General features: G+C 41.4%; 1 protein-coding gene across 3 annotated transcripts in view; it reads left to right on the forward strand.

The window, feature by feature from the left end:
• The window catches only part of RCAN2 (regulator of calcineurin 2), an 83,011-nt gene that overhangs the window by 42,816 nt on the left and 14,415 nt on the right, over window positions 1-25,780 (forward strand). For all 3 annotated transcript variants that reach the window (XM_040057684.2, XM_040057683.1, XM_040057685.2), the window contains one exon: window positions 23,374-23,547. In XM_040057684.2, the coding sequence (XP_039913618.1) occupies window positions 23,374-23,547 (174 nt within the window). The remainder of the gene's footprint in view (window positions 1-23,373; window positions 23,548-25,780) is intronic.

Below are 25,780 nucleotides of genomic sequence, written 5' to 3' on the forward strand. Positions count from 1 at the left end.
TGCGTTTGGGATATGTTTCTTGTACTAATTTGAAGTAGTAAAATGTTTATCTTCTCTTCTCTTCCTTTTTTTTTTTTTTTTTTTGTTTTTGTGGTTTTTTTTTTTTTTTTGTTTTTTTTTTTTTTTTTTTTTTTTTTTTTTTTTTTTTACTTGAGAGCATTTTCTTTTAATATGTAGGATTTACACCTGCATTAATATGATCTTGTACCTGGGTCTTTTAGTGTCTGGTCCATGTTTGATGTAAGACCATGCAAGACGTTAAAGTTGTAGTGAGCTTCTTGTATCCTCATGCTACTCATATGTCAGTAGCAATGCAAAAGCAAAATTTTGACTAACATAAATCAGCAGAAAGCATTCAATTGACTTGGGTAAGACTTAGATTAGCCTGATTTAAGCTGCAGCATCTACAAAGTGTGGGCCAGGAATATGAGATAAGAGGACAAAAGGGTTTCAGAGACATTACAGGAATTGTAACCCTTTTGTGTTACTTGGACTTTCTGTACCTTGTTTGCCTTGGTTAAAACTGCCCTGTTTTGCTTTCCCCCCCTCCTTATATCTGAATTAAAATGTTGATTGCAAAGACTTCATGTGTATTTACAGTGGGGACTGCACTGCAGACTGCACTGCAGCTTAGAAACGCAAAGTCTACTTTGAAATTGCCTGGCTTAGAGGCTGTGAGCAGCGTGTGCTCCGTGACCCACAGCTCACTGCAGGCTCCTTTCCACTGGGTTGTCCCCAGTCTCTGTTGTGGAGGCTGTGGCCAGCTCTGTGCTCATCCCTGGGCTCCCCATGCAGCAGCCTGCAGTGTGGGCATCCTCTTTGTGAAAGTTCCACTGCTGCTGATAATTTAAAGCTGGAGACACCTACTGCTTTTTTTTTTTTTTTTTTTGGGTATGCAGAAGGATTCCCTTCAAAGTGAGGTTTTTTGGTGACAGTATGGTCACAGTATAGAATTGTTTATGTTGACTTTGATAGGATGGGGAACAGATTTAGGGTTAAAAAGGAAGGAGTCTGTTGTTGAGAAGAGATGAGTGTGGAAGTTGAAGAGCAAAAGCAAGAGCAGTCTTTTCCACCTACCCTGTGAGTACCCCTCTGCCCAGCCCTTTTGTGGGTCAGCCTGAAGGCACAGGTAGCATTGACAACTGAAATCCAGGCTATTGTCCCTTGTCTGATAGAAGGTTTTATTGTAGGGAACATTCTCCCTGTGTGAAGGGAATGTTCCCTCAGTGGTAGAGCAAATATTGAAGATCTTAGAATCCGTGTGGTGCTTGGTGTGATTTGCTAAGATGAGCTGTTAGTCCTGTAAAATAGTTCTCTGATGTCAGCAAGGGTTGTGTTCAGGGTTTAGGATATGCTTACAGCATATTTCACTTATTTCAGTTTAGGTTTAGAACCGGCATGCGCCTTGGGAGAAGGATGCTGGTGTTACTGGGCCATTGTTCTCCCATGAGGTTTGGGAGATGGGTGCTGGCAACACAGAGCCATTGCTCTGCACTTGGCAGCACATGTTGGCCACAGCTGCAGGCTGTGGGGGTGAGGAGCCTGCCAAGACTGCAGTAGCAGAGCTTGGTGTTTTGGGGCTCTGGAGCAGCAGTTCCCACAGCAGGTGGCCATGGGGACTCCTGGAAGTTGCCACTTGTCAAGAGCACCAGTCCCTCAGAGCTGGGGAATTCTTATACAAAGGTGGGTTTGGGCACAGGACTTGGAGCAGAGGGAGCTCTCCAGCTTACTGCTGCTTTTCCAACCCTGGAAGAGATTCTTCTTTAGGCGTCTCTTAGCATCTGGCAGTCAAGCTTGGAAACACCCTGTTTCCATTTGGCCTCTGGAACAGGGGAGCAGTTATTTAGTACTGAAGGCAAAGCTTTTTAGTTGCTGCATTTGGAGCTGCTCACCCTTTCAATGAACAGAGGCTTGTATGGGTACCTTGGCAGTGGCAGCTGGCCGCCAGCACTGACACTGTGGGTTTGGCACCCATGAACCCATCCAACAAGCCCTTCACTTCTGATCAGCTGCTGCTTTGAGTTGTCTTTTCTAATCCAGAAATTGGGTCAGGCTAATCAACATGCTACTGACTGTAGATCAGGAACTAGGAGAGTTGAGAAGGCAGCCAGAGAAATCGTGAAGTGCAGTTTTGCTTCAAAGTTCACCTGGATAATTAAAATTCTTTCAGTGCCTCTAGATGATAATTTCATGTAATTATCTTTGTTACATAAGCAATTAGTTAACGAATATCTTGTTTATTTCTAATAGAGGAATTCCAGACATTGCTGAAACAGTGGAAGAGAATTTAAACTTGTATTTCTTACTCTAAGCAATGTGTTTTAATATGAATAATTCTACATATTCTCTCCTCATTTTTGTTCACACAGACCATTCCACTCAGAAACAAGGCAGAATTGAGGCAACTTGGCACTACTGTAAGAGAGAAGAAATGCTAATGATCCGGATGGATCACATCCTGAAGACAGTAATGTAATGTGGACGGGACCATTATCTTAACACAGGGAAAAAACTCAATGTGTACAGAGCCAGGCAGCAAAGGGAAACAGCAGAAATAGTTTCACTGTTTGGTCTGTTGCTCTGGGGGATTAATCCCCTTTGGAGCAGGATCTCTGTCAATCTGTAAACTCCTTGCTCAGTTCAGATGCTCCAGTGGAGCACACTGCTAATGGGAGTTCTTTGGGATGGATGGGTTGGAGGTTCAGTCCCTGTCCTGCAGTTGCCTTTGAGAGGTTTAGCAGTCTAAACTTCTGAGGTCTAAAGAGCAAAAGCACACTAGATGCTTGTGGTTTCTGCTCTCCACTTCAATTCTCCACTCATCTAAGTGGCTCATTCACAAAGATGTTCTGAGGTTTAAAGTTTAAATGCTCTAAGGTCAGAGTCAAGTGAAGGAAACTGGAGAAAGGGGAAGAAGTGTTGCTGCCCCTCTGGATGGTGCCGGCTGCCCAGTGGCAGGGAGCATGACTTGCTGGAAGAGTTTCTGGGTTTGTGTCTTTACATCCTTCTCCTTAGCCATGTGAGTTTGATCCGTGGGAAGAGTCTGTTGCACAGTCATAAGACTTCACAGACAGGCTGTAAGGAGGAAACCAAACAACAGCGTGACTGCCAAAAATACCCTGATGGCTAGAAAGGCCTGCTCTGTAACTTCTCTTGGTATTTTCTGTAGTTGGTAGCTCTTTCTAATTGCAAATAAGGTTGAGTCTGTGAAATCTACACGATCCAAGAGTTCTGCTGGTGAAATAGATATGCGTGTCTTTTGAGCTCTACTTACTGTCTGTGCTCATCTGGAGCAAGGAATGGAGAGGAGCTTATCAAATGCTGTAGTGCTGTTTCCAGGACACCAACCCTGCTCTTGGCTTCAGGATCAGCACAGAGAGACTGACAGCAAAGCTGGGGCTTATGCCACGCAGCTAAAGAGAACAGTTTGGAACTCCCTCAAGGGGGCTGAAATGTATTCACCAAAACTTTGCCTCGGTCGCTGGATATAACAGGAATATTTGTTAGCCAGAGTTACCACCAGTGCTGCTGCACACTGAGGTGCTCCCAGTTCCAGTCACAGGTTGGGCTTTGTCTCTGTCCTTCTAACACCCTTGTGTGAAGGCAGATGGACTCTTTAGGGAAGTTCCTAAAGAAGTGATAGAATGGTAGACTTCTGAAGGTCATAATATGCTCTTTAGGCTGATCTTCACTTCTTTGTACTTGCTTTTCCCTTGCCTCAAAAGTAGGGGATGCTGCTGTTTCATCAGAGCTCGGTGGCAGGTGTTTACACACCTCTGAATATGGCAGACCTGCTTCTCCTTCGCCGTTTTAATGCTAACAGGGAACAGCAAATCAAGTCAGAATAAAATTAGGATTCTCAGAAGAACCTAGAGAGATAAAATACCCAAGTTCTTTCTCTTCTTAAAAAAAAAAAAAAATCAAAAAAAAAAAAATCAAGGACACCCTATTTTCAGGTCTGTAGTGATACAGTCTCACTTTCCTCTGTGCTGTAGATGTGCACTCTTTTGTCTCAAATTTTACTGATGCTGTTTGCTGCTGCTTAGCATGTCTAAGATTTGATACTGAGCAGCGTTGCAGGTTCTGAGGCAGAGGTCTGCACCAACCTTTTATGTATCTTCAGTGATTTTTTTAGTAATTGATAATTTTTTTTTTCTCATAAATGAATGTACATGCTTTGTGGTTGAAGAGGTCTTCCTTTAATATTTTCTAGGGGTGATTCTACCAGAGGCCTTAAATAATCTACTCAGTTTTGATCATTGAAGTGCTAAACAGCCTGTTGCTTTGGAAAATGCTGCATAATCATATGCTAGAGTGCAAACAACCGTGACACTGTGGTCTTGAACAGAGAATTCTTCCTTGGCAAAACGACACTGAGGAAATTGTACCACAGTTTGTCAAACACTTGGCTAACACACAGGCTGCCAAGGGCCAGAAACCAGCCAAGTAAAACCTCCAGTCAGTGGCCACTTGCTGGAAGACTGTGTGTTTTCCATGCACATATTTACAGTGGCACCAGCATTGTGTGCATGAGCTTTTCCTGAAGATTTCCCCCACTAATACTATTTTCAATAAGCACCTTCTCCTTCTAAAGGCGAACAGAATTAAAATTTCCACCAGGGGAGACTTCTCCCCTTTCTTTTCCTTATTGGCAATGCCACGTGCAGCCATAGAGTTTTGGCTCCAGCCTCTGTTTTCCATCTAGGATCCAGTTGATTTCTTCTTTGTCTATGTCCATTCCTGGAAGCACACACGTCCTTCTCACAACATCACTGTCGTTGTGACGCCTTTACCTGTCCCCACATGGAATTTCTGTTGGTGCTGAATCAAGGAGAAGCCTTTGGTTGTAGCAGTTGTGATGGAGCAAACAGCCCCGCTGTCCTTGCCGGCTGGGAGAACAGCTGGATGGGTCTGTGTAGAGCTGGATGCTGCAGGAGCATCTCCGTGGCACCTTCTCTTCTGTACACCTGGAGCTTCTGGAAAAATCAAAAGTGATGTTATAGGGAAAAAGTTCTAAGTATTCTCATTTGCAGGTGGAAAACTGAGGAACCAGGAAGTAAGTTCTCTGATTAGGAAACTGGATTTGTCATGCAGAGCTGGTGTCATTAATAATTATTGTTTTTATTAATCATGTTCTGTAGATGTTCAGTCTCAAATATTGTTGAGCTCTAGGCATTTTCCAGAGACCAAGGAGCTTTGCTGAGTTAGTAGCTGATTTTGGGTTGTTTTTGGTGGGCGTTTTTGCGGTTTGTTTTGTTTTCAATTGTCCCAAAGCTGCTGTTTTTCAGAATCCACATTAGATTCTGGCAGACAGAAAATCTGACTTTGTCTTACAGGATGGCTTAATATTTATCAGGAGCATGGAAGAGCCTCCAGTTTTGCAGCACCAGGTAGTTCCACCTGTTGAAGTAATAGTCCCTGAGCTAGGAAATCCAATGAACCTGTTAAGTTCTGAGCAGTAGCAACAGGCAGCTGTACAGGGGAATGTCTGCAGCTCAGTTTGTCACTTGCAGAAGAATCTCTCTGCTCATCTGTTGCAGTGAGGGATATGTTTGCCATTAAAAGGTGGAGGCCTCCAGAGAGCTGAATCATGCAGCAGGACTTCTGCTGCACAGCCAGAGAGAAGCCACTTTGCTGAAATGTCACTTGTCCTTTTATTCATGTAGGTCAGATATGTTGCTATAGTGAGGCAAATGAACAAATAATGGTAAAAAACCTGCTAATCCTCTCAATAAAAGAAATTCCATATATGGAGGAGATAAGAAGATGATTGTTTCATTTGCTGTACAAATTTTACTCAAACATTGCCATCCTCAATTTTCATCATCCTTTGCTGGGTATCCTCATGCCTGGTGACAAGGTTCATTCAGTTTTGGCTACTTGCCCATATTTCTTAGAGAAAACCAATAACTAAACCACTAAGAATAAAAACTTTTGAATTGTCTGAATAATTACACCTATATTGGGAAATTTGTTTTAACCACAAAACAAATGTTGGTTGTGGTGGGGGTGGGCTGGTGTACATTTTGTTTTGTTTGGAGGATTTTTGTTTTATTTCCTGCTGCTGATACAAAAACAAAACCAAAAGCAACCCACCGGCAGAAATGGCCTTTCTCCCTCAGAGAAGAACATCTTTTTAAGAGAAGCAAATATCTCTAAAGGGCAGATCATAGGTGGAACTGTTTGGAGCTGAGGGAAGGGGAGATCTGTTGGTTATTCAAAATGTGGCTGAAATGAGGAAGGGGAGCATGGGGATTGGCAGGAAGGATGTCACTGTGATAAATTGCCTCTGCTGGGAAAGACCAGAAGTGGGGAAAACTCCTGTGGAGGCTGGGGCAGGTGTCTGAGGGGGTGACAGCAGCAGAGGAGTCAGGATGGAAGGAGAGCTCATGAAAACAAGAGTAATAATGGAAGACCAAGGTGAGGACAGATGGCTTCAACTTCTTGTGCTGTAGTGAATGATTTAAGGGCAGAAGATGATACAAGATGCTGGAAAAATGCATTGATAGTAAAAAAAAAAAATAGGAGGATTTTGTGACAAAGATTTCATCAAGCAGGTGTTAAGCATCGTTGAAGTCTTAGTTAAATTAATCCTGACAGCTTTCTGCTTTACTGAAAGCATCTTCCACAGGCTTCCATCCCACCTCCAAGTAACAAAATCCCTTTGTGATCGTGTGCTCTGGGCTGCTGCCACTCTCCTTTCAGCTCCTTCCTCAAAACGTTTTGCTGTTAAATTTCTCACAAGGAATTAAATGATTGAACATGACGAGACTAAGCTACATATGCACTCATGGGACAGAAAATAGTTTGGAAATCTTACAAAAAAAAAATCAAATATATTCTCTTTTTATATATTTTATTCCCACCTCCTCTGTCTTTCTACTTCATCCTCCTGGAATGCAAGAACGGATTTTGTGTTTTCCCTTGTTTTTGTTCAGTGTGGTAGATGATACTAGAAACAAGTACCAGTAAGTTTTAAGCTATTGGAAATATCCAAACAGTAGGTGATACAATAAGAAATATTATGGGACAGTTCTCGATGCAGTTTTTCCCCAAATGGAGGTAGGTAATTTTATTTGATTTTCAATTTTGATTTTAGCATTTGAAGAAATTAATAAGGGTAAGTACAGTTGGTGAAAATTATATTGAAGTTAACTTTTGAAATGAAGTCTGAAGTCAGAGGAAAATAATTTTTCTGAAAAGTTATTTTCAGTGACCTTATGGAGCTGGTAAATAATGTCTTCTAAGAAGATTATCGGAGAGACCACGAAGAACATGAGAATTAGCAGCTAAGGAGGCACTTTTGAATGCGTAATGGAGATTATCTATCCTGGTGCAAAGGACAGATGGGACATACAATGAGAGACTGTTAGGGCTAGATCAGATACTCCTTTTGCTTTAGAGCAGTTTAAGGATTTATATATAATGTGAAAATCAAGTGTGCAAAACCACAAAATAAGTTTCCATTATCAGAGGTTTTAAATAAGAACAACGGAAGTCTTGTGATATATAAAAATTAAGAGCAAAACAATGTGTAAATCCATTAATTGCAAGATACATAATGTGGGGAGGGTTATGGTGGGACTAATTTCATTTATGTTATTTAATAACACAGATAATTATCTAAATTAATAGACAAAACAACCCTAGTATTGGCCAGAGCAGACCAAAAAAATGCTAAAAATGCAGAGGTAAGACAGATATTTAAGTGTACGGGAGCTGCTATAATCTACCTAAGTATGCTTTAGGGTGCTGCTAAAATAATTTTTTGCTGTTTGAAATTATCTTTAAGAATTCATAGGTTACAAAGAGACTGCTGAGGAGAGGAGGTTAAAAATAAAATAGCCTTTGTGTTTAAAAGGGAGAGAGGAGAAATACCTGGACAATTACAGGTATTTTTATCTGACTTGAATTTTGGAAATAAATTTGGAAGTACTTTGGAAGTAATTAGGTCTGGGTTGTGTAGACCAAGTCATGTCAAATCAATGTTCCTTCCTTGTTTGACAGGGCAGTGGGATAAGTGGGAGAAAGGAGATGTGGAGTGTAGATATTTTGACTAAGGCTTTTACACTGTTCAAGTAATTTCCATAAGTAATCTACACTTCACATATAATTTCCATAAGGTGGGTGCATAGTTGTTTACAGAATGTCTAAACCAGAACCAGGTCATTCTCAAATGGTGAAGCCATTTAAGTAGATGAGCTCACATGTTCCTTCCTGAAAGCAGGTTGACAGGAGTCAAAAGGGAAAAACCTCAAAAAAAAGTGTGAATGACACAGTCCTGGTAGGGGAGGGTCAAAATTCTGAACAACCCTTGGTTAAATAACAGGATGAAATATAGTGCAAAAAGAAATAAATCAAATTCACAGCTGTATGAAGGCATTCACATGACTAAACTGTTGTGTGATGCATATCTCTTGAGTTCTAGTGAATTTCAGTGGATAATTAACAGCAGTATCACACTTCTGTAAGCAAAACGAATGTGGATTCACTGAATGGTTTGGGTTGGAAGGGACCTTCAAGTGTCATCTGGTTCCAGCCCCTGCCATATGCAGGGACTCTTTCCACGAGATTAGATTGCTCCAAGCCCCATCTGACCTGGCCTTGAACACTTCCAGGGAAGAATTTCTATCTTAGATCCAATCTAAACTTGCCCTCTTTAGTTTAAACTTATCGCTTCTTGTCTGTCACTACAGGCCCTGGTAAAAGTCTCTCTCCACTGTTCTTGTATATCCTCTTTAAGTATCCCAAGGCTGCCATATACAGCTCAGAACTCCTAATGCCTTCTCTTCTCTAGGCTGAACAACCCCAAATCTCTCAGCCTTTCCTTACAGGTGAGGTGCTCCAGGCCAAGTTTGCTGTTGCAGCTGTACTGTTTGTCTCTGGTGTGACTGGTTAGACTTTTGAGATGCACATTTTCTTGTCTAGAAAGGAAATTTCATGCAGCTACCTTGTTTACAGAGCCTAAGAAGAAAACCACTGATGTGTGAAAAGTAGTACCTTTATCTTTGGAAACAGCTGATTCCATGAGAGGAACTGCAGGGCTGTGTGACCAGCCAGCTTTCTGCAGGCGGCTGCCAGTCCTTGAACCAGAATCTGAGAGTTCTTGAGCTAAAAATTTCTTATTAATCAAGACAGCTGGGAACAAAGCCAAATGCTGGGCCACAGCAGAAATGAGTATGCTGCTTATGTTAGACAGAAGTAAATTATTGGCATATGTAAAATTTTAGAGTCTTGGGAGCTGATGTCTTTTTGCCTGATATTTTTTTATTTTTAAATAAGTGAATAAAGAAGAAAGATATTTAGCTATCTGCTTCATGCATTTGTAGCAATTTATTAGACTGACACTGTTGAAAAACTGTTGTGATGTTAGCAAGCTGCCTGCAATCCTAACTCCCAAAGTGGTGACATTTTTTGGGATAGGGGAAGCAGCTTGGCATACAGTAGCAGTCACGAAACAAGAGTTTACTCCATGCATGCTGCATCCTAGGAAACAGTACAGAATATTTTTTCATGTCATTGGTTCAGTGTAAAATTCCTGCCTAAGTTTTAACTATTATACAGTTTTATTGTTTATGTACTGTATAGTGAAATAGAAGCAGAGCAAAGGATAGTAACAATTCTATGAAGAAAAGGTCTTGGATGAGGGGAATTTACTTTGGGAATAAGAGGTTGGTATAAATATGGTAAAATGATGGTATAATGGGAGTGTACACTTGTGTGTAAAATGAGGTGTGGATGATAATGCTGCAGATTGGTACCTATTTAACTACTCTATTTTAGAATCATAAAATTACAGAATCAGAGACTGGTTTGGGTTGCAAGGGACCTTAAAGATTATCCAGTCCCACCTCCTGCCATGGACAGGGACACCTTCCATAGACCAGGTTGCTCCAAGCCCCATCCCACCTGGCCTTGAATGCTCCCAGGTACGGGGCAGCCACGGCTTCTTTGGGCAGCCTGTGCCAGGGCCTCAGCACCCTCATAGGGAAGAACTTCTTCCTAATATCCAATCTAAACCTGACCTCTTTCAGTTGAGACTGCTTACTTATATTAAGGCACCCTCAATGGTTTATTCCTCCGCAATGTTTTCCATTAAATTTGAAGTTTATATGTAGCAAATCCAGTTCTATTGTGTTTCTGGTTTAAGTATCCCTTGGAGAAAGTCTGGACTATGCTGAGCATGACTATTCCCTCTTAGTTGATAATTTGCCCTTCTTAATTAAATACTAATATCCCATACTGATTAAATATACAGTTTTCAATTTCAGTTCCAAAGAGTAAATTCTGCTCTTGGGGTTACAACTGATGCTGCTTCTGAATTGCAGTAATGTGCAGCTGGATGCAGGCACAGTCCATGCATCAGGCTGAGTGGTCTGGGACATCCTCTGAACTTTCAAGATATAACCTCCACAGTGAACAGGTGGTTCCCATTTATTTTGAATGAGTGCTTCCACCAGATTTGGCATCCCACTTCTTCTCCTGTCATTTAGAATCTATTTGCACCAAAAAAATCTCCTGGACCTCGAAGCCAGACTCCTTGAGTCTTCCCCTGTGTCATGGGAGGCTTAGGTTGGATTCCCGAGAGGGTGCTTGGGCACTGAGTGGGCTCTCCAGGGAATGGTCACAGCCCCAAGGCTGACAGAGCTCAAGGAGCATTTGAAAAATGCTCTCAGGACCAGGGTGGGATTGTTGGGGTGTCTTGTGCAGGGCCAGAAGCTGGACTTTGATCATCCTTGTAGGACCCTTCCAGCTCTGGATGTTCTCTGGTTCCACACATCTGTCTCCAATGTTCAAGACTGGCACAAGGGCATTTGCAAGGCAAATGCAACACAGAGCCAGTGTGAAACAGTGCCACAGGGCAAGAAACATGGGATACTGATTATTTTTGCATCCTACTTATTTGTAAAAAAATTGTTCGTAAAAAGAAGAAAATCTCCATTTGTTACCACTCTGCTTGCCATTCACAGGGATCATTCTTTCTCACCAATTGCTCGACATCTGTGGACAGCAGCTTCATTTTCATAATCCAAGTCCAGAATCTCTTCAATATCATGCTGTTACTGATATATTTTTCACATCAGGAAATGAAAATTATTTTTATGAAGAGCAGTGCTAGTTTTAGCTCTAATATAGGATTAGTCTACTTTCCAATTCTTGTTTCTAAACAGAATTTGTGCCAACTGGAAATTTTCCAGTTGGTTGAAAAATGACATGGGAGCAGTTTGGTCAGGAACATTTGCTTTTTCACCCTGGGGTTCCTTCCATCTGCCTAATAAAACAATTATATCACTGTAAGACTGAAATTCCCTGTGTCCTGTCTGGAAGTGGATGGTACTAGTGGCTCTTGAGTCAGATGGAAACCTCTGCTTCTTTTTCTGCCCTTCTGTACCCAGTACAGAACCTGTATCTGTCATCAGCATTTTTGTGTGCTGGAATCTGCTTATTAAATCCACAAAAATCCTCTTTCCTGGCCTGCACAAGCCCAGTTTTCTGATGTGTGCTAAATGTTTGACATCATGAGGTACTAAACCACTATAAAGTTCTAGAGGCTAATTAAGCATTGTGGTGTATACTGGAAATTAAAACATGCTGTTGAAATCTTTTTTTAATAGGCAGGTAAAACACTCTGTGGTGTTCCCTTGGTGTTTCAGCATCTGTGCAGCTTGAGATCCTGGCTTCCTCTAAAGACTGGGGCCTCTGATGGGGAAGAAAACAACCTCTCCAAGTGTAAAAGTATTTCAAGCACTTTTATTTTTCCACTGAAATTTATTCAAACTGGAGAGCATCTTCAGGGGTTTTTTTGTTGGTCAGTGATGAACTGGAGGTTCCAGTAACAACAGAACATATCCCTTCTCTTCCAGCCCAGTGATGATTTTTTCTTTAGTTTTATTTTTACTGCTTCCTTACATGTTTATCTCTGATACTTTTGTTTATGACATTAATTCTGAAACACCATTTACTTGGAGTTGCTGTAGGTTTGCTAAAGACTCCACTCAGCCACTTGAATGGAGGCAAAATATTCCTATCCTTGGTTTGTCTTCATCGTACAAAGAGGCTCCAGTCTCAGAGGCTGCAGCTCCTAGGAGCTGCTCAGATGTACAGACAGCAGACCTGCTCGAGTAATTTGCAAATGAAGTGTAAGACAGGGAGTGACAGATGGTCGGGACAGACTGGGAAGAGCAAGGAACAGTCAAACAGCACAAGCAGAGCGTTAGACAGCGGTCACAGTGCTGCTGGTTGTGATTGGGGGTCACTGACTGTGGGCTGCAGAAGAAGTAGAGAGAGGATGATGATGAGAGGATGTGCATTGGTGCGTCAGGAGTTTCCCTTGTACCTTTTTTCATCAGTTAAGTAACATTTATGGAGCTGCATGATATTAGATTCTATTCTGTTCTCCTACTTTTTTTTTTTTTTTTTTTTTTTTTTTTTTTTTTTTTTTTTTTTTTTTTTGCTTCATAGTCAGTTTCAAAATTGTCAGTGTCCTTTCCAAATCCAGACAAGTTGAAACAGTATTTTTAGTCCTATTCATGCCGTTTGCAGTGGTAGCGGAGAGGAGAGGGAGAAAGCATTCCCCATGACTGATGAGAACAGCTGAAATGCTATAAATGTTGATCACTGTAGGCAAAACAGTAAATCAGGAACAGGCAATGCAAGCATTTTATTTGTTTAAACTGTCCCATAGCTGCTTCTTGTTTATTTTCCTATTTTAACTGGGTTGACAGTGTCAGGGAATAAGTAGCGCACATTTCATGGTTGTTTTACAACGATGCATCTCCAAGAGTATAAATAAGACACAGTTTTCAGCTCTCAGTGTTGCCGTTATTATAGTTCATCCTTGCATTTAGCATTTTGCACACTGACGTCCTGATTCTGCATCATGGCAGCAGAGGTGTCCCCTGACAGTTCCACAGCCTCAGTAACAGGTTTTTAAGAGGCTGAGGTTGCTATACTCCAGTGGGGGATTGTGTAGAAGTTAAGTGATTCAGAATGAGTTATGGAAACTCTCGTTCTCCTCCCGTGGTTTCCTGTGAGCCTGTGGTTTCCCACCGTGACTGTGGGTCTGTTCTGGCCTCAGTGTCACCACATGGACAGAACAGTGGGGTGGCCTCAAGAAGGCTTGAGGAGATGAAATTGCAATTGCCAAAGATCAGTGAAAAATAGTGTCATAATAAGATGGATACTTATGTAGTTTTTCTTACAGTATCAAAGTTTATACAATTAATAGGAAGAAATTCTTTGATGAGAGGGTGGTGAGGCCCTGGCACAGGTTGCTCAGAGAAGCTGTGGCTTCCCCATCCCTGGAAATGTCCAAACCAGGTGAGACAGGGCTTGGAGCAACCTGGTTTAGTGTTCCTGCCCCCCAGCAGGGTTTGGAGCTGGGTGAGCTTTAAGGTCCCTTGCAACCCAAACCACTCTATAGTTTTATGAATATGAATAATTTTCACGCAGCTTCTCATAATAAATAACTTCAGTCCTAGTTCTGTGCACAGGTTTGACCACTAGTCCCTTATTTATTATTGTCTCTGGCACTTCATTTTGGTTGTGGAGTTGTTTTTTATCTTATCCTGGAGTGCTAGCTAACTATTTTTACGAGACATACAGGCTTGTGTCTACATTACCATTTTGAGGCTGAGCTGGGCATTCTCATGAGGCAGGTTTCCTGTTGCTCTTCATTAACTGTGCTTTTCACTCACATCACAGAGCAGTTCATGATCTGGATACCTTTAAGATGAAATTCATATAGAATATGCACTCTAGTAGTGTCCCTGATCTGCTCCAACTGCTAACGGGCATTCAGTCCATGGCACCTGATCAGAAATACCTCAGCACCAACTGTTTCACTGCAGAGATCTGCTCTTGGAACATTCCTTTTTAACATAAATGTAGCAGCTTTTGGTAAAAACTAATTAAGGTTGTTTTTCTTCCTTATTTTGTGTGCTAAATTAAGATAATAAGAACTTTAGAAACATACACAGTAATTTGTTCCTTTTGCTAACAATTAATTGTTGGGCTTAACAACAGGAACAAGACAAAAGCAATAGCTGATATTGTAGTATGAACATTCTTAAATCCAATGCAGATGAGCCTCTTGGAGTTCACTGCATACATTATCTACTCAGTTATTGTTTGAAATCTTAAAGCAAACAAAAATGGGCTGTTTTTTCAGGGCAATCTGAATATTTTCTTCACGTCTTTGTTCTTAGTGTTATTTTTGCCATTCTCAAGCCAAAATGTAAGGCTGCTATTTGGAAAACAAATGCATTAAATCTTCCACAAATCTGTTCAGGTTTTGATTTCTTTTTTCCCACTGCCAGATACAATGCAAAAAAAAAACCAAAAAAAACCCCCACAACTGTTATGTGATGTTGGACAATAATGGTAGCCAGGACTGGAATCAAATGTAGCTTTTCAGGGAACAAAGAATAATGTCTCTACAGAACACTCCCCAGCACTGGGGTTGAAACTAATGGATCTGGTCATAGAGTGTGCACTTTGCCAGCTGGTTTGAAAGAGCACTTCCAGCATTTCAGGGAGCTCATACAGCATCTGGAACTGGAGTACTTCAAATGTGGTGTGCTCAGAAAAGCTGTGGCTGATGATACAGTAAAATAACAGTGCTCCTATAAAGAAGAAATGTAAAGTGTGGATTTTTCTTTTAGCTCAATCGTCGGGTGTGAAATTGAATTGAGAACTCTCCAAACTATATTAAATCAGCCCCTTGGCATTGCCACAGGAACAATTTATTTCATCTTGAAGGAGCCTTTGGTTTCCAGATCAGTGGAGCTAAGCAGGAGGAATGTGCGTCACATTGAGGTAAACAGGGATATGAGCTGGTTAAAAACAGAAAAGGCAACACAGCAAAATTCTGTGCCCCTGACATTTGTCAGCCTCTTCGGAAATGTGAATGCATTTCCATTAAGCTTTGGGGCAAATATTATCTCTGTACCTTTTGTTGTGCTGGTGAGCTGGAACACGAAGGTAAATTTATTTGGTTCAGCTGATTTTTCAAGAGGGACATCTGTGTTGTTCCATTCACTGGGATGTTCGCAGTGCTGTCATGCCGTGGTGGGCATGTAATGCAGGAGGGCTGGTGAGGGATGGATGCCTCTTCCTGCCTTAGTCCCAGACTGAGGTGGGACTTATTCCAGCTCCTGACCTACTTTTGCCATCAGGGCTCTTTGAGAGATGATGAGTTAGAAATGTCTTTACAACATTGTGTAGCATCTGTTACACTTTCTCAAAGTCCTCCTCTGGAACAAGAGATTGGTAAGCAGTAAGCATTACATCAAATATTTCTGCTATCAGGATGATTTTGACACAATGTGGAGGGCAGAATACTCAATGCATCCTTCAGGGTCTAATAGTTCTGTGCAGATGCCACTGAAGAGCCCCAGTGTGTAAGGGAAACACAACAGGATGTGTGAGCCATGGAGCAAGGCTGTGTTTTGTGGTCAGCGTACTCCTGTTTAGGGTTTGTTCACTGCAAATTGCAGAGCAATGAGGCCATTGAGCATCACTTCTGAAATACAAACTGTGTATTCTTTACATGGTAAAGCTTAAAGGTATTAGGCCCCCCTTTATCAGGATTGCAGTAGTGCAGGCAAACCAATCTTCATTTTACTGGAGAGAACAAGATTTAATGCATTTTGTGACATCCCCATCTTAAAACCCAGCCTTAATTTTTTTTTTTTCTTTGGCTTTACTGTTTCATTTCATCCCTGGTTCACAATTTACCTGACCTTCACCTCTTGAAAACAGGAGAAAGCCAAGCAGAGAACAACAAACTGAATGGAGTGGGGTAGAAAACTGGGCTGGTTTGTTCATGGACCGAGAGAATTGTTCAATTTTGGAAGATGCTAATTAGTGCCACGTTTAATGTAGATAAACCCAAGCTCTTTCCAGCCCTATCTTAATGCTAACTTCAGGAAGAAATGAGCAGAGCTTTGCCCTGGGTTCCAAGGTGAGGAACACACTTTTAGACAATACAGTAACCAGAAGGTTATTGCAGAGTACTTAGTGATTCTGATTACCTGACAAAATAGCCAGTGTCCCCTGGTTTTCCCTCTTTTCAAAATGTCTCACATGTAGAAATGTCCTTTTAAAATGTACCCTGGTGAATGACAGGTGGAAAGACACATTTTTCCATTGCTGTTGCCAGCTTTGGGATTGTGTGAGGAATTCCCTTTGGTAGCAGAAGAAACTTTCTGCAAACCAACATTCAGACAGTAATATTCAGTGTGAGTATTTTATTCAAATAATATCCTCCCCCACTTGTAAGGAGGGAGTAGGAAGATCCCACACTCTCAGCTACAGCTACTTACAGTGAAATGTGAAATAAAAAGCTACAACCAGAAGACCTTTGCCTTAAGGGGGTCTCTAAATGGTAAATTTGTATTTTGTTCTCCTGCCATTACTTAAAGGCAGCAGGACAAGCCCCTAGGAATTCTCTATCATCGCTGGTTTACAAGATTTCTATTTACAGCACTCCTGGGATTTCAGCTGAGAATCAATAGTGGTTTGTCATATGCACTACCAGGATTTCCCAATGAGTTACATCTTTTTAGAAGCAGAGAATTAGATCATTGAAGAGGTTGTTGCTTACACTGGCTATTTGTGGGAGTTCTTGCTTTACAGGAATTTTCACATGTGAGTTGTATCAAGCTGTTTGCTCGTTTTTTGTGGCTCATTAAATAATTGTTAAAAGCACTTCAGGTGAACTCAGTTCTTTTAAGTTTTCAGTAGACAAAGCAGGATCCCTTTTTGTTTTTGTCTAGTCTTTCCTCTCCTTTTGTCTTTGAGAGCCACAGAAATGCATAGTGCTCTTCTCTAATCTTTCCTTCTTACCCTTTTCATCAAAGTAATTAGGCTTTTTTCTATTTCTGGGCCAGTGGCATTTTGATATGTTACAGGTCTAGTGCTAAATAACTGCCTCAATTTAAGTCTAAATATTTGAACAGGCCGTCTTTGTTTAATATCAGCACTGTTTGTTATTTTAATTCTGCTAATCTCTTTCCCTTCACATTATTTATTGATTTCCTTACACACAGATGCAGCAGGAAACACCTCATAATTCTCTTTCCCAAGGCAAGATCCCAGAATCCCAGAATGGTTTGACCTGGAAGGGACCATCTTGTTCCAGTCCCAGCCATGGGCAGGGACATCTTCCACTGCACCAGGTTGCTCAGGTCCCTGTCCAGGCTGACTTTGAACACTTCCAGGGATGAATATCATCTACCTTTACCTCCTGTGACAGGTTCACAACTTCTCTAATCATGCTTGCAGTCTTTTGTTGCTCTTCCATCTTGCCTCCATCTTCCTTACTCATGGATGAGAAGAGCCCCACACAATATCCAGGTTAGGTCATTACAATACCTTTCACGTGGCATTGACATATCTCAGTGCTGAAATCACTTCAGCTCATATTTTCTAGGCTTCTGTTTTAGTATTTTTGTTAAACGTGTGCCACCTTAGTGACTCCTTTATTCCTCTAGAAGGAACTGCTGTGCCCAACCTTTTTGCTATAAACAGGGAACTAATTTGTTCTTAGACTGTTTTTGCTACAAGACTCGTAAGTGCATGGCTTCTGCAGTTTTACCAGATTCTGTCTTTTTTCTTGTGAGAGCTCTCATGAGAGCTTTGTAGGGTTTCAACTAGGATGGCTTGTCTGGTAACAGAAAACATTCAACTCTGAGATAAGAGTTTATGTCTTACAGGGATATTTATATCCAGTACAGAACTAATTTCAGGAAAAACTAATTTCATAATTGCAAATTATATCCCTTTCCCTATTGTGGTTAGTTCCTTGGAGTATCTTTTACATGAATGAGCAGGAAGAATTAAAATAAGAAAAATGTTTTCTTTATTTGCTTGCAAAACTCTAGGAAAAGCATTAGGCTAAAATTCTAAATCACAGCCATCTCCTAAATCAAATGTGTAGCAAGGGTGATAATGAGTGTAAACACACTGAATAATGAAATGTAATTTGGGTTCTGAGTTCTAGGGCTCTAATCCAAAGCTCGCTGATGTCTGTGGAAAAGCTTCCATTGATTTGAATTAGGCCTTGGCTTTTGTCCTGAATGAACACAATACCAGTGGAGCTATTCATGAAAGAAATGTTTGGAAATAAATCACAGGAACTTGCTGTGTCAGAACCCAATTCACTTGCTAATTATGGCTGTCATGTTTCACAATGCTCATTGTGTCGATACTTTGTCATAGTCCCTCACATGAACTAACCAAATTCAATCTTAAAAAAATAATTTGCTGCTGCTGCTGTAATTGGAATGTTGTTTCTAGATCATTACTCTGATGTTTGAAACCTTCTTTAACTTCTAGACTAAACCTGTTTATGCAAACTGTTTCCACTTGTTTTATGCCAACGTAGTCTTCTAGATTTACAGTGTGATTTGTCCTTGCTCTGAACAGTACTGGTAAATTAGTGATGACTGTCCCATCTCCTCTCAGGCTTTGCTTTGTTTTGCTAAATAAGCCAAGCATTTTCATTTCTTACTTAGTAAGTTGTTGATTTATAAAATTATGGCATGGTTAAAGATGGAAAAGACCTTTAAGATCATCGAATTCAACCATTAACCTTAACAGCAGTGCTCTGATGACCACTAATCCATGTCCCCAACTGCCACATCCACCTGCCTTTTGAGCACTCCCAGGGATGGTAATTCCACCAATTGCCTGGGCAGTCTGTTCCAATGCCTGGCAATCCTTTCAGTGAAAAAATTGTTCCTAATGTCCAGCCTAAACCTCCCCTGGCTCAGCTTGAGGCCATGTCCTCTTGTCCTGTCCTTGTTCCCTGGGAGCAGAGCCTGAACCCCGCCTGGCTGCCTCCTCCTGTCCGGGAGTTGTGGAGAGGGATAATATTCCCCCTGAGCCTCCATTTCTCCTTTCTGAGCTCCCCCAGCTCCCTCAGTTTCTCCTCATCAGACTTGTACTCCAGAGCCTTCACCAGCTGTGTTGTCCTTCTCTGGACTCATTCCAGCACCTCCCTGTAACCTTTAGCGGAATCTATTCCCATTAATCTGCTTAAGATACAGGCAATGAACCCTGCACTTTAATGAGCTGCTGTAGTGCCCTGTACAATGCTGTTAATACTCTCCTTGCTTTACTGGAAATACTTTTCCAAATATACCCGGCATCTTGTTTACCTCCCTATGGTTGCATTTCACTGATCGCTGTTACCATGTGACTTGCAAGGTCTTGGTCCCAGATAAGTGCCCATTTAGTGCTAGAAACAGTTTTTATTCCAGGAGGGCATAAGTTTCCCCTTGTCCTCAGAGGCTTTTAGCTTCTGTCTGTCACTCCAGTGCTCATTTCTTCCTTGCATGTGCTCTGTTTGTTCTTGGCATTGGCTGTCCTAAATGATAATCATCAAGCTGGAACAATCAGCAGCTTTAATTAGTATAGTCCTACTTCGTGCTAATTCCGTTAATTTAGAAAACAAACAAAAAATGAACTTTGGAAACTGCTAGAGGCACTGAGTGATGGGAGCTGACAGAAGGTGACAGGAAAGAACTGGGGAAATGTGCCCAGTGTTGGACAAAGGAATAGCGAGATGAAGAGAGGGCACGGGGCCCACGAGGGGGAAGTGAGAACTAGGTGAAATGAAGGTTGCTCACATTTTCCAGAGCATTATTTGGGCCTCATTGAGACATACTTGGGATAGATGAAGACACTCCAAAATCCCAGAAATAAATGTGTAACTCTTGACCTTCTACATTTTGACTTTTTAAGAATAACAACACTGCTGCTTAACTTTGGGTTTGCTGTTTTTTGGGTTTTTTTCCCCACAAGTTTTCTAAGTCCTCTGAAAGTTCAAAGGCTTACTTTCTAAAAGCATTTTAAAAGTACCAAATCCTAACAGCACTTTAAAAGTTCCAAATTGAGAGGATTATGAGTCTTGAATAATTTATCCACAAAACTTGAAAGGGAAAAAATTTGCTTAGGTCTTTAAAATGTATATGATAAATTTTCTTATAGATTGGAATTACTCTGAAAGACTTTTATCCAGATAAGTGCATTCAGCAGATATTAAAAGTCACAGGCAATAGCAATTAAGGCATAAGGCATTTCCTGGGAATTTATATCAAGCTGGGAGGAGTGGGGATGGCTCAAAATGCAGCTGAGGGCCATTAACTTCACTTGATGATTAATGACCTCTGCTGAGGTCATTACTATTATCAGCTGAAAATGTAGAAAAGTCCAGCTGTATGAATCTTTTTAATGGGAGTTGCAGTTTCAGTCAGTGCAGTGGAAGTGTCCCCACTGTGGATAGACTGCCCTGTAATAATATCAAATAGAGGGCTTGATTTCCCTCCTCCCCACAGCGTTTTCAGGAGTCTTAATCAAGGCTGGGTCTCTAAAGCTGTGCCAGTATCAAATTGAAAAGCAAGCAGAATGAAGTCCATAGTGCTTTAAAGCTCTCCCAGCATGGCAATGGCATCCAGGACTTAATCAGCTTTTTTTGCAGTTCTCCACCTATCCCTTTCAGTGCCTAATCAGAATCTCAGTGTAGTTCAGGAATGTGCCCAGCACGTTCCTTGTGCTCACTGTTCTTGGACCCACGTTTGAAATCGTGTCCTCCCTTATGCTGTGTTAGATCCCTCACCAAGGCCTGGGCTCTGGAATGTGTTAGAGAGGGCCAGCACACGGTCCTGACTGCTGCATCCAGACAGGGAGAATCTCTTTATTAATAAATAGTCAGTTGGAATAGATACTTCCCAGTGTTCCAGACAAGCCCATGCATGGTTCCTTCCACTCTTGGTGAAACATTTATTTTATATGATGAATGATTTCATTGTTGACTTGTAGAGAAACTGGGAGCTACTACTGGGAAACGTTCACCTGGCTGCTAATTTTTGCCTTATGAGACTTCTGTTATAATATCTTGATTATCCTACATATATATATATAGCTTTATATCTCTTATAGAATCATAGAATGGTTTAGGTTGAAAACCTTTTGAACCCTGTTAACTCAGCACTGCCAAATCCTCCACTAATATATATTTAAATTTGTTTATTTCATTTTAAAAAGGTACTGAAGAGATCTAAAGTGGGTAATAAAGACAGCATGAAAACATAAACTTTGATTAGTCACTTTATTATTTATTTGGACTATATTTCTGAATGCTGTGTGAGTCCTACTTTACACAGACACTGGGCCCCTGTCCTTTTCTGTCCCTTCCCCCAGCCCTTTTTCCCTGGTCATTGTGAAGATTGTAGCATCAAAATTCCAATCAGGACAGGACTGAGATGACTGCTGCTTTTGGCTGACGTTTATACAAATGCTACTGGATGCAGGCTTCTGCTCAGGAAAATGGAATTTTTCAAAAATATAAGCAAAGCAGATAAAATGCATAACTGAGGGATGAAATGTTGACAGTTTGGACATTGGGTGGTAAGACTAGACCTGCTTTTACAAATCTATGCACTTCACACTGTTTTGGTGATTGCTTCATGCTTTTGTCACCCTCTGCCAAAACAGAGCTCTTGCCTCCCTTTTTTCTTTTTCTTTTTTCATTCCTCCAAAGTATCTCCTGCGGTGAGAGGAAGAGGTGAGTGAGGTCAAGGCAGAATGAAATGAAAATCATGAAAGCTCAATAGACCATAGGGAGGTTCCTTTGAAAGGGTGCCAGCAATGGAATATCAGTTGTGGGGAGGAAGACCACAGAGTTGGCAGTGAATGAAAGGAGACCAGGCACATGCGCCGTGGTGTCACAGCCCCGGCCGTGAGCTGGGCTGTTTCCCTATTAACTCCTTAACAAATGTCTCACTCTGACAGTAGTTACTCCCATGGTGCTGTTAGTGCTCCCTGATGCAGCTGCACTGTGCTTCAGAATGCATTTTTCTGAGTTCTGAATTCTTTGTTTTGCTTGTTAGCTCAATAGACAGAACTGAAGTATTGATGAGATTATATAAATTGCATTTTTTTTTTTAATCTTCTGTAGTCTCTACCAGTTATCCACTGTAAGGGAAAAGAAATTGTTTTCCTGGATAAGAAGCAAAGAAGTTGTATTTTAAAACATGTAAAAATGTGAGGACTTAGAGAGATAGCAAAGAAAACAGAATCATCTCATTCCAATTCCTCTCCATGGGCAGGGACACCTTCCACTAGACCAGGTCGCTCAAAGCCCCATCCAACCTTGCCTTGAACATTTCCAGGGATAGGGCTTCCAAATCAGGTTATTGTCAATATATATTAGGTTATTAAAATTATACAAACCCCTGACATAAGAGCCTTCAGTGTATATGAAATGGTGCGGCAAATCATCTCACCAGTGGTTTTTTTTCAGAACAAAACAATCCTGAAAGCAGGGGCCTTGGTCTGGCTGATTCTCCATCTTATAAAACTTCAAGTCTTGATTGCAGTAGTTAAAATAGTTAAAATGCTCATATTTGATGTGTGACTCACTGGATGGCAGTCTGAAATCTGAGTAAACATGAAGGCTGGACTAAATAATAACTGCCCCCTTTCAGCCTTGGCATTTTATGAATCAATGTTTGTGTGAGTGAAAAGACCTGTGCAAGTGTCAGAATTGATTTAAGAACTTTGGGTTTATTTGAAGGTGTAGAACTTAGTCCTCTGTGTGCTCACAGCTTGCAGAGAAATCACAGAGTCTGAGCCTTGAAGGTTTCCAAAGTGCCTTGAATTTCTGTCCAAGTCCATGGATGTGGTAAACTTCAGACCTTTCTTTTACATGTTAAAATATCCCTTTTCTGTCATGAGCTTTTGAGCGTGTTTCTGTAGCTAAACACTTTGAAGCCTGAAGTCTGTCTTTGGGATAGATGACTGTTTTCAGTTGTCCATTTTGTTTCCAGATGCTGCAGGACCTCTTAAAGGACAAGTGTGTATTCTCTTAAGTATTTAAATGACAAAACATCCAGAAAAACATATCATGCCATACAAAATACCCTGCAGTGCTGATGTGGATGTAAGCCTCAGTTGCAGCCTTTGTCTGACTCCACTGTAATTCAGCACAATGGTTGCTTCTGTGCTGATGAGCCCACTGTTGTCTGGTGTTTTCCGTCATGTGCCCTTTCAGCTTCATTTCATATGTCAGTGTCATAGGTTTGGTCACCTTTTTTGAGAAGATCAATAGCTGCTGGGTTCTCAATTTAAAGACTTCTTTCCCTAAACCTTTTGCAGAGATCAGCATTACCAGACCACTGCTTTCCTTAATGTCTTTTCACAGAGCCTTTATTTGTCTATGGACACCTGTCCCCAAAGCTGAAGGCTTTCAGCCCCAAGGCTGAAACCTCCTGCTTAAACAGTTGTCAAGTTTCAGATTGTTGTTTGACTCAGACTTATGTTGACAGAGCACAAAGTTAATCTTCAGCATTATTTCATTTTCCTTTGCAGGAGAAATTTGAAGGTTTGTTCCGTGCCTATGATGACTGCGTGACATTCCAGCTGTTCAAAAGCTTCAGGCGTGTGCGGATAAATTTTAGCAGTCCCAAATCAGCTGCTCGTGCCAGAATAGAGCTGCATGAAACACAGTTCAGAGGGAAGAAGTTAAAGTTGTATTTTGCACAGGTAAATAAATTTGCAACCTACTTCTGTGTTACTGCACAATATTTCTATAAAAGCTATGCAATATCACTGAATAAAAGTAATGACGGTTTCTCCCATGCCTAATGTCTCTGATAGAAGATTACTTAAACCTCCTTGTGTTGACTGAGCTGTTTCTGCCCTGAGGTTCTGCAGTAAATTTAAAGGACCACTTAGGACTAAAGTCGCTCCTTCAACACACAGAATTATGTATCTCAGAGGTGATTTACAACACTGGGTGTGACTCTCTTAACTAACCATAAGAAAGTGCTAATGTAAAGAATCCAAGTGAATAAAAAGGGGAGACTGGATTACATATTTGGCTGCAACTCTGAGTCATAGTCAGGCTTCCTCCTGCCTTTTTGGCTTTTCCTTACTGAATACATGAATTACAAATATTGAGTTCTCTAAGAGGAATTTATTGAGTCCAAGTCAAAGGAAGAAGGTAGGGGAGAAAAACCACTCCCAGCCTGGGGCTGTATGTGATTATATCCATCTATTGGAATTGTCAGGTGGGGGTTCAGTTCTCCTTGGCCAAGGGAGAGAGAACATACATCTCCCAAAGCAGCCTGAGCCCAGCCAGGATAGAGAGCTGAAGGAGATTGAGAACCTAACCACCACCTCTTCTGAAGGCAGTTTAATAAATGGGTGTGGTCGCTGTAGCTTGTGTGATACCCACTAGTGTTTGTAAGCAATGTAGGTGTGCTTTGAGCTGCCAGGTTGGCCCTTCAGAGGTCTGAGGATAAGGGCTGGCTTACTTGAAGGTATCAAGTAAACCCATAACGTTAAATTATAAGCCTCTTCATCCTGGTCAGAATAGGAGCTGTTTTGAGCCTAGGCGGGAGCAGAACCACAGGAAGATGGGAAGCTACAGCTGTGAAAAAACAATGTGCTTAACAAGTTAGGTGAGCTGAGATGATCTTACAGCTGGATTTAGGTGTTAAGAATCTGCCTCAGTCCCATTTTCTATGCGCTAATCTCCTAAATCTGGCTCTGATTTTTTTTCTGAAAGGTTTCAAAACCTGCAGTTAACCAGATCTGAGAATAGTTTCATTCTAACTGTATATTCAAGAGGATATAACTTGGGATAACAAGAACAAGAAAAATGTGGACAAGTAGCAATTAGTCTCCCTATCTAAACATTTCCTGCAGAGCCATTCTGGTACCTGCACTATACTCTCCAGTATAGTCTTACAAGAGCTTATTAGTCATGTTCAGGGAAGGAAGATGTGGCAGCACCAGTGTCTGGAGCAGTGTCTGGCCTCAGCCAGACCTACAAGTTCTGGGGAACATGGAGTTGAGAGATTCAGATTGGCTCTTTGCAAACCCCATTCTGGTACAGCAGGGTACCATCCCAGGACCTTGGCATGTTTGCTGTCTTGGAAATGGAGTTTATTGCTTCTGTGCTTGAGTTGGTTGTAACCTTGCTCAGGTATGGCTGCACTACAATTCACCTATGTCAAGACTTCTTTAACATACTAGAAAAGAGCAGGAATTAAAGTAGATAATCTAAGATGGAGATAAAGACACTCGGTTGCAAATGACTAAGGAACATCATAGATTAGTTTTTTACTTCAGCTAAAGAAATAAAATCTGTAGAAACCTTTCTGAAGTTACTTACAAGGGCTTGGTGCAGGAGTTACTGGAAGTATAATGTCACGTCACTTAGGCATTTAGACCAGTTCACACCACCTTTAAAAGGTGTAAAAAGTACCTTTACAGCCTCAAAGATCTCAGAACCAGCAACTGTGGCAACCAACGCTTTGCATTTATCCTGAGAGAACGGTGCACAAGAGGCACAGACATTGTAGCTTTGCTGATGTCACAGCCCCACACTGCGCATTTACTGCAGAGGCACCATCTGTAAGGCTGAGATGAAATTCATCTCCAGACCTTTTCTTCTGAGACTGATGCTGAAACCCTGCCTGGGTGGCATTTGGGATGAGAAGGGTATGATTTGAGCAGTCATTCCATTTAGCCATCCTGTGGGTATCAGAAGCTGGACATGAGCTGGCAATGCTCCCTGACACCCCAGATATCTTGGGCTGCATCACCCACAGTGTGACCAGCAGGGACGTGACTCTGATCCAGTGAGATCCCACTGGGGTCCCAAACGCAGGAAAGGCATGGACCTGTTGGAGTGAGGCCAGAGGAAGCCACAAAGGTGCTCAGAGGGCTGGAGCCTCTCTACTGTGGAGACAGGCTGAGAACTGGGAGT

The sequence above is a fragment of the Hirundo rustica genome, chromosome 3 (assembly GCF_015227805.2).
Source record: "Hirundo rustica isolate bHirRus1 chromosome 3, bHirRus1.pri.v3, whole genome shotgun sequence".
NCBI classification, from domain to species: Eukaryota; Metazoa; Chordata; class Aves; order Passeriformes; family Hirundinidae; genus Hirundo; species Hirundo rustica.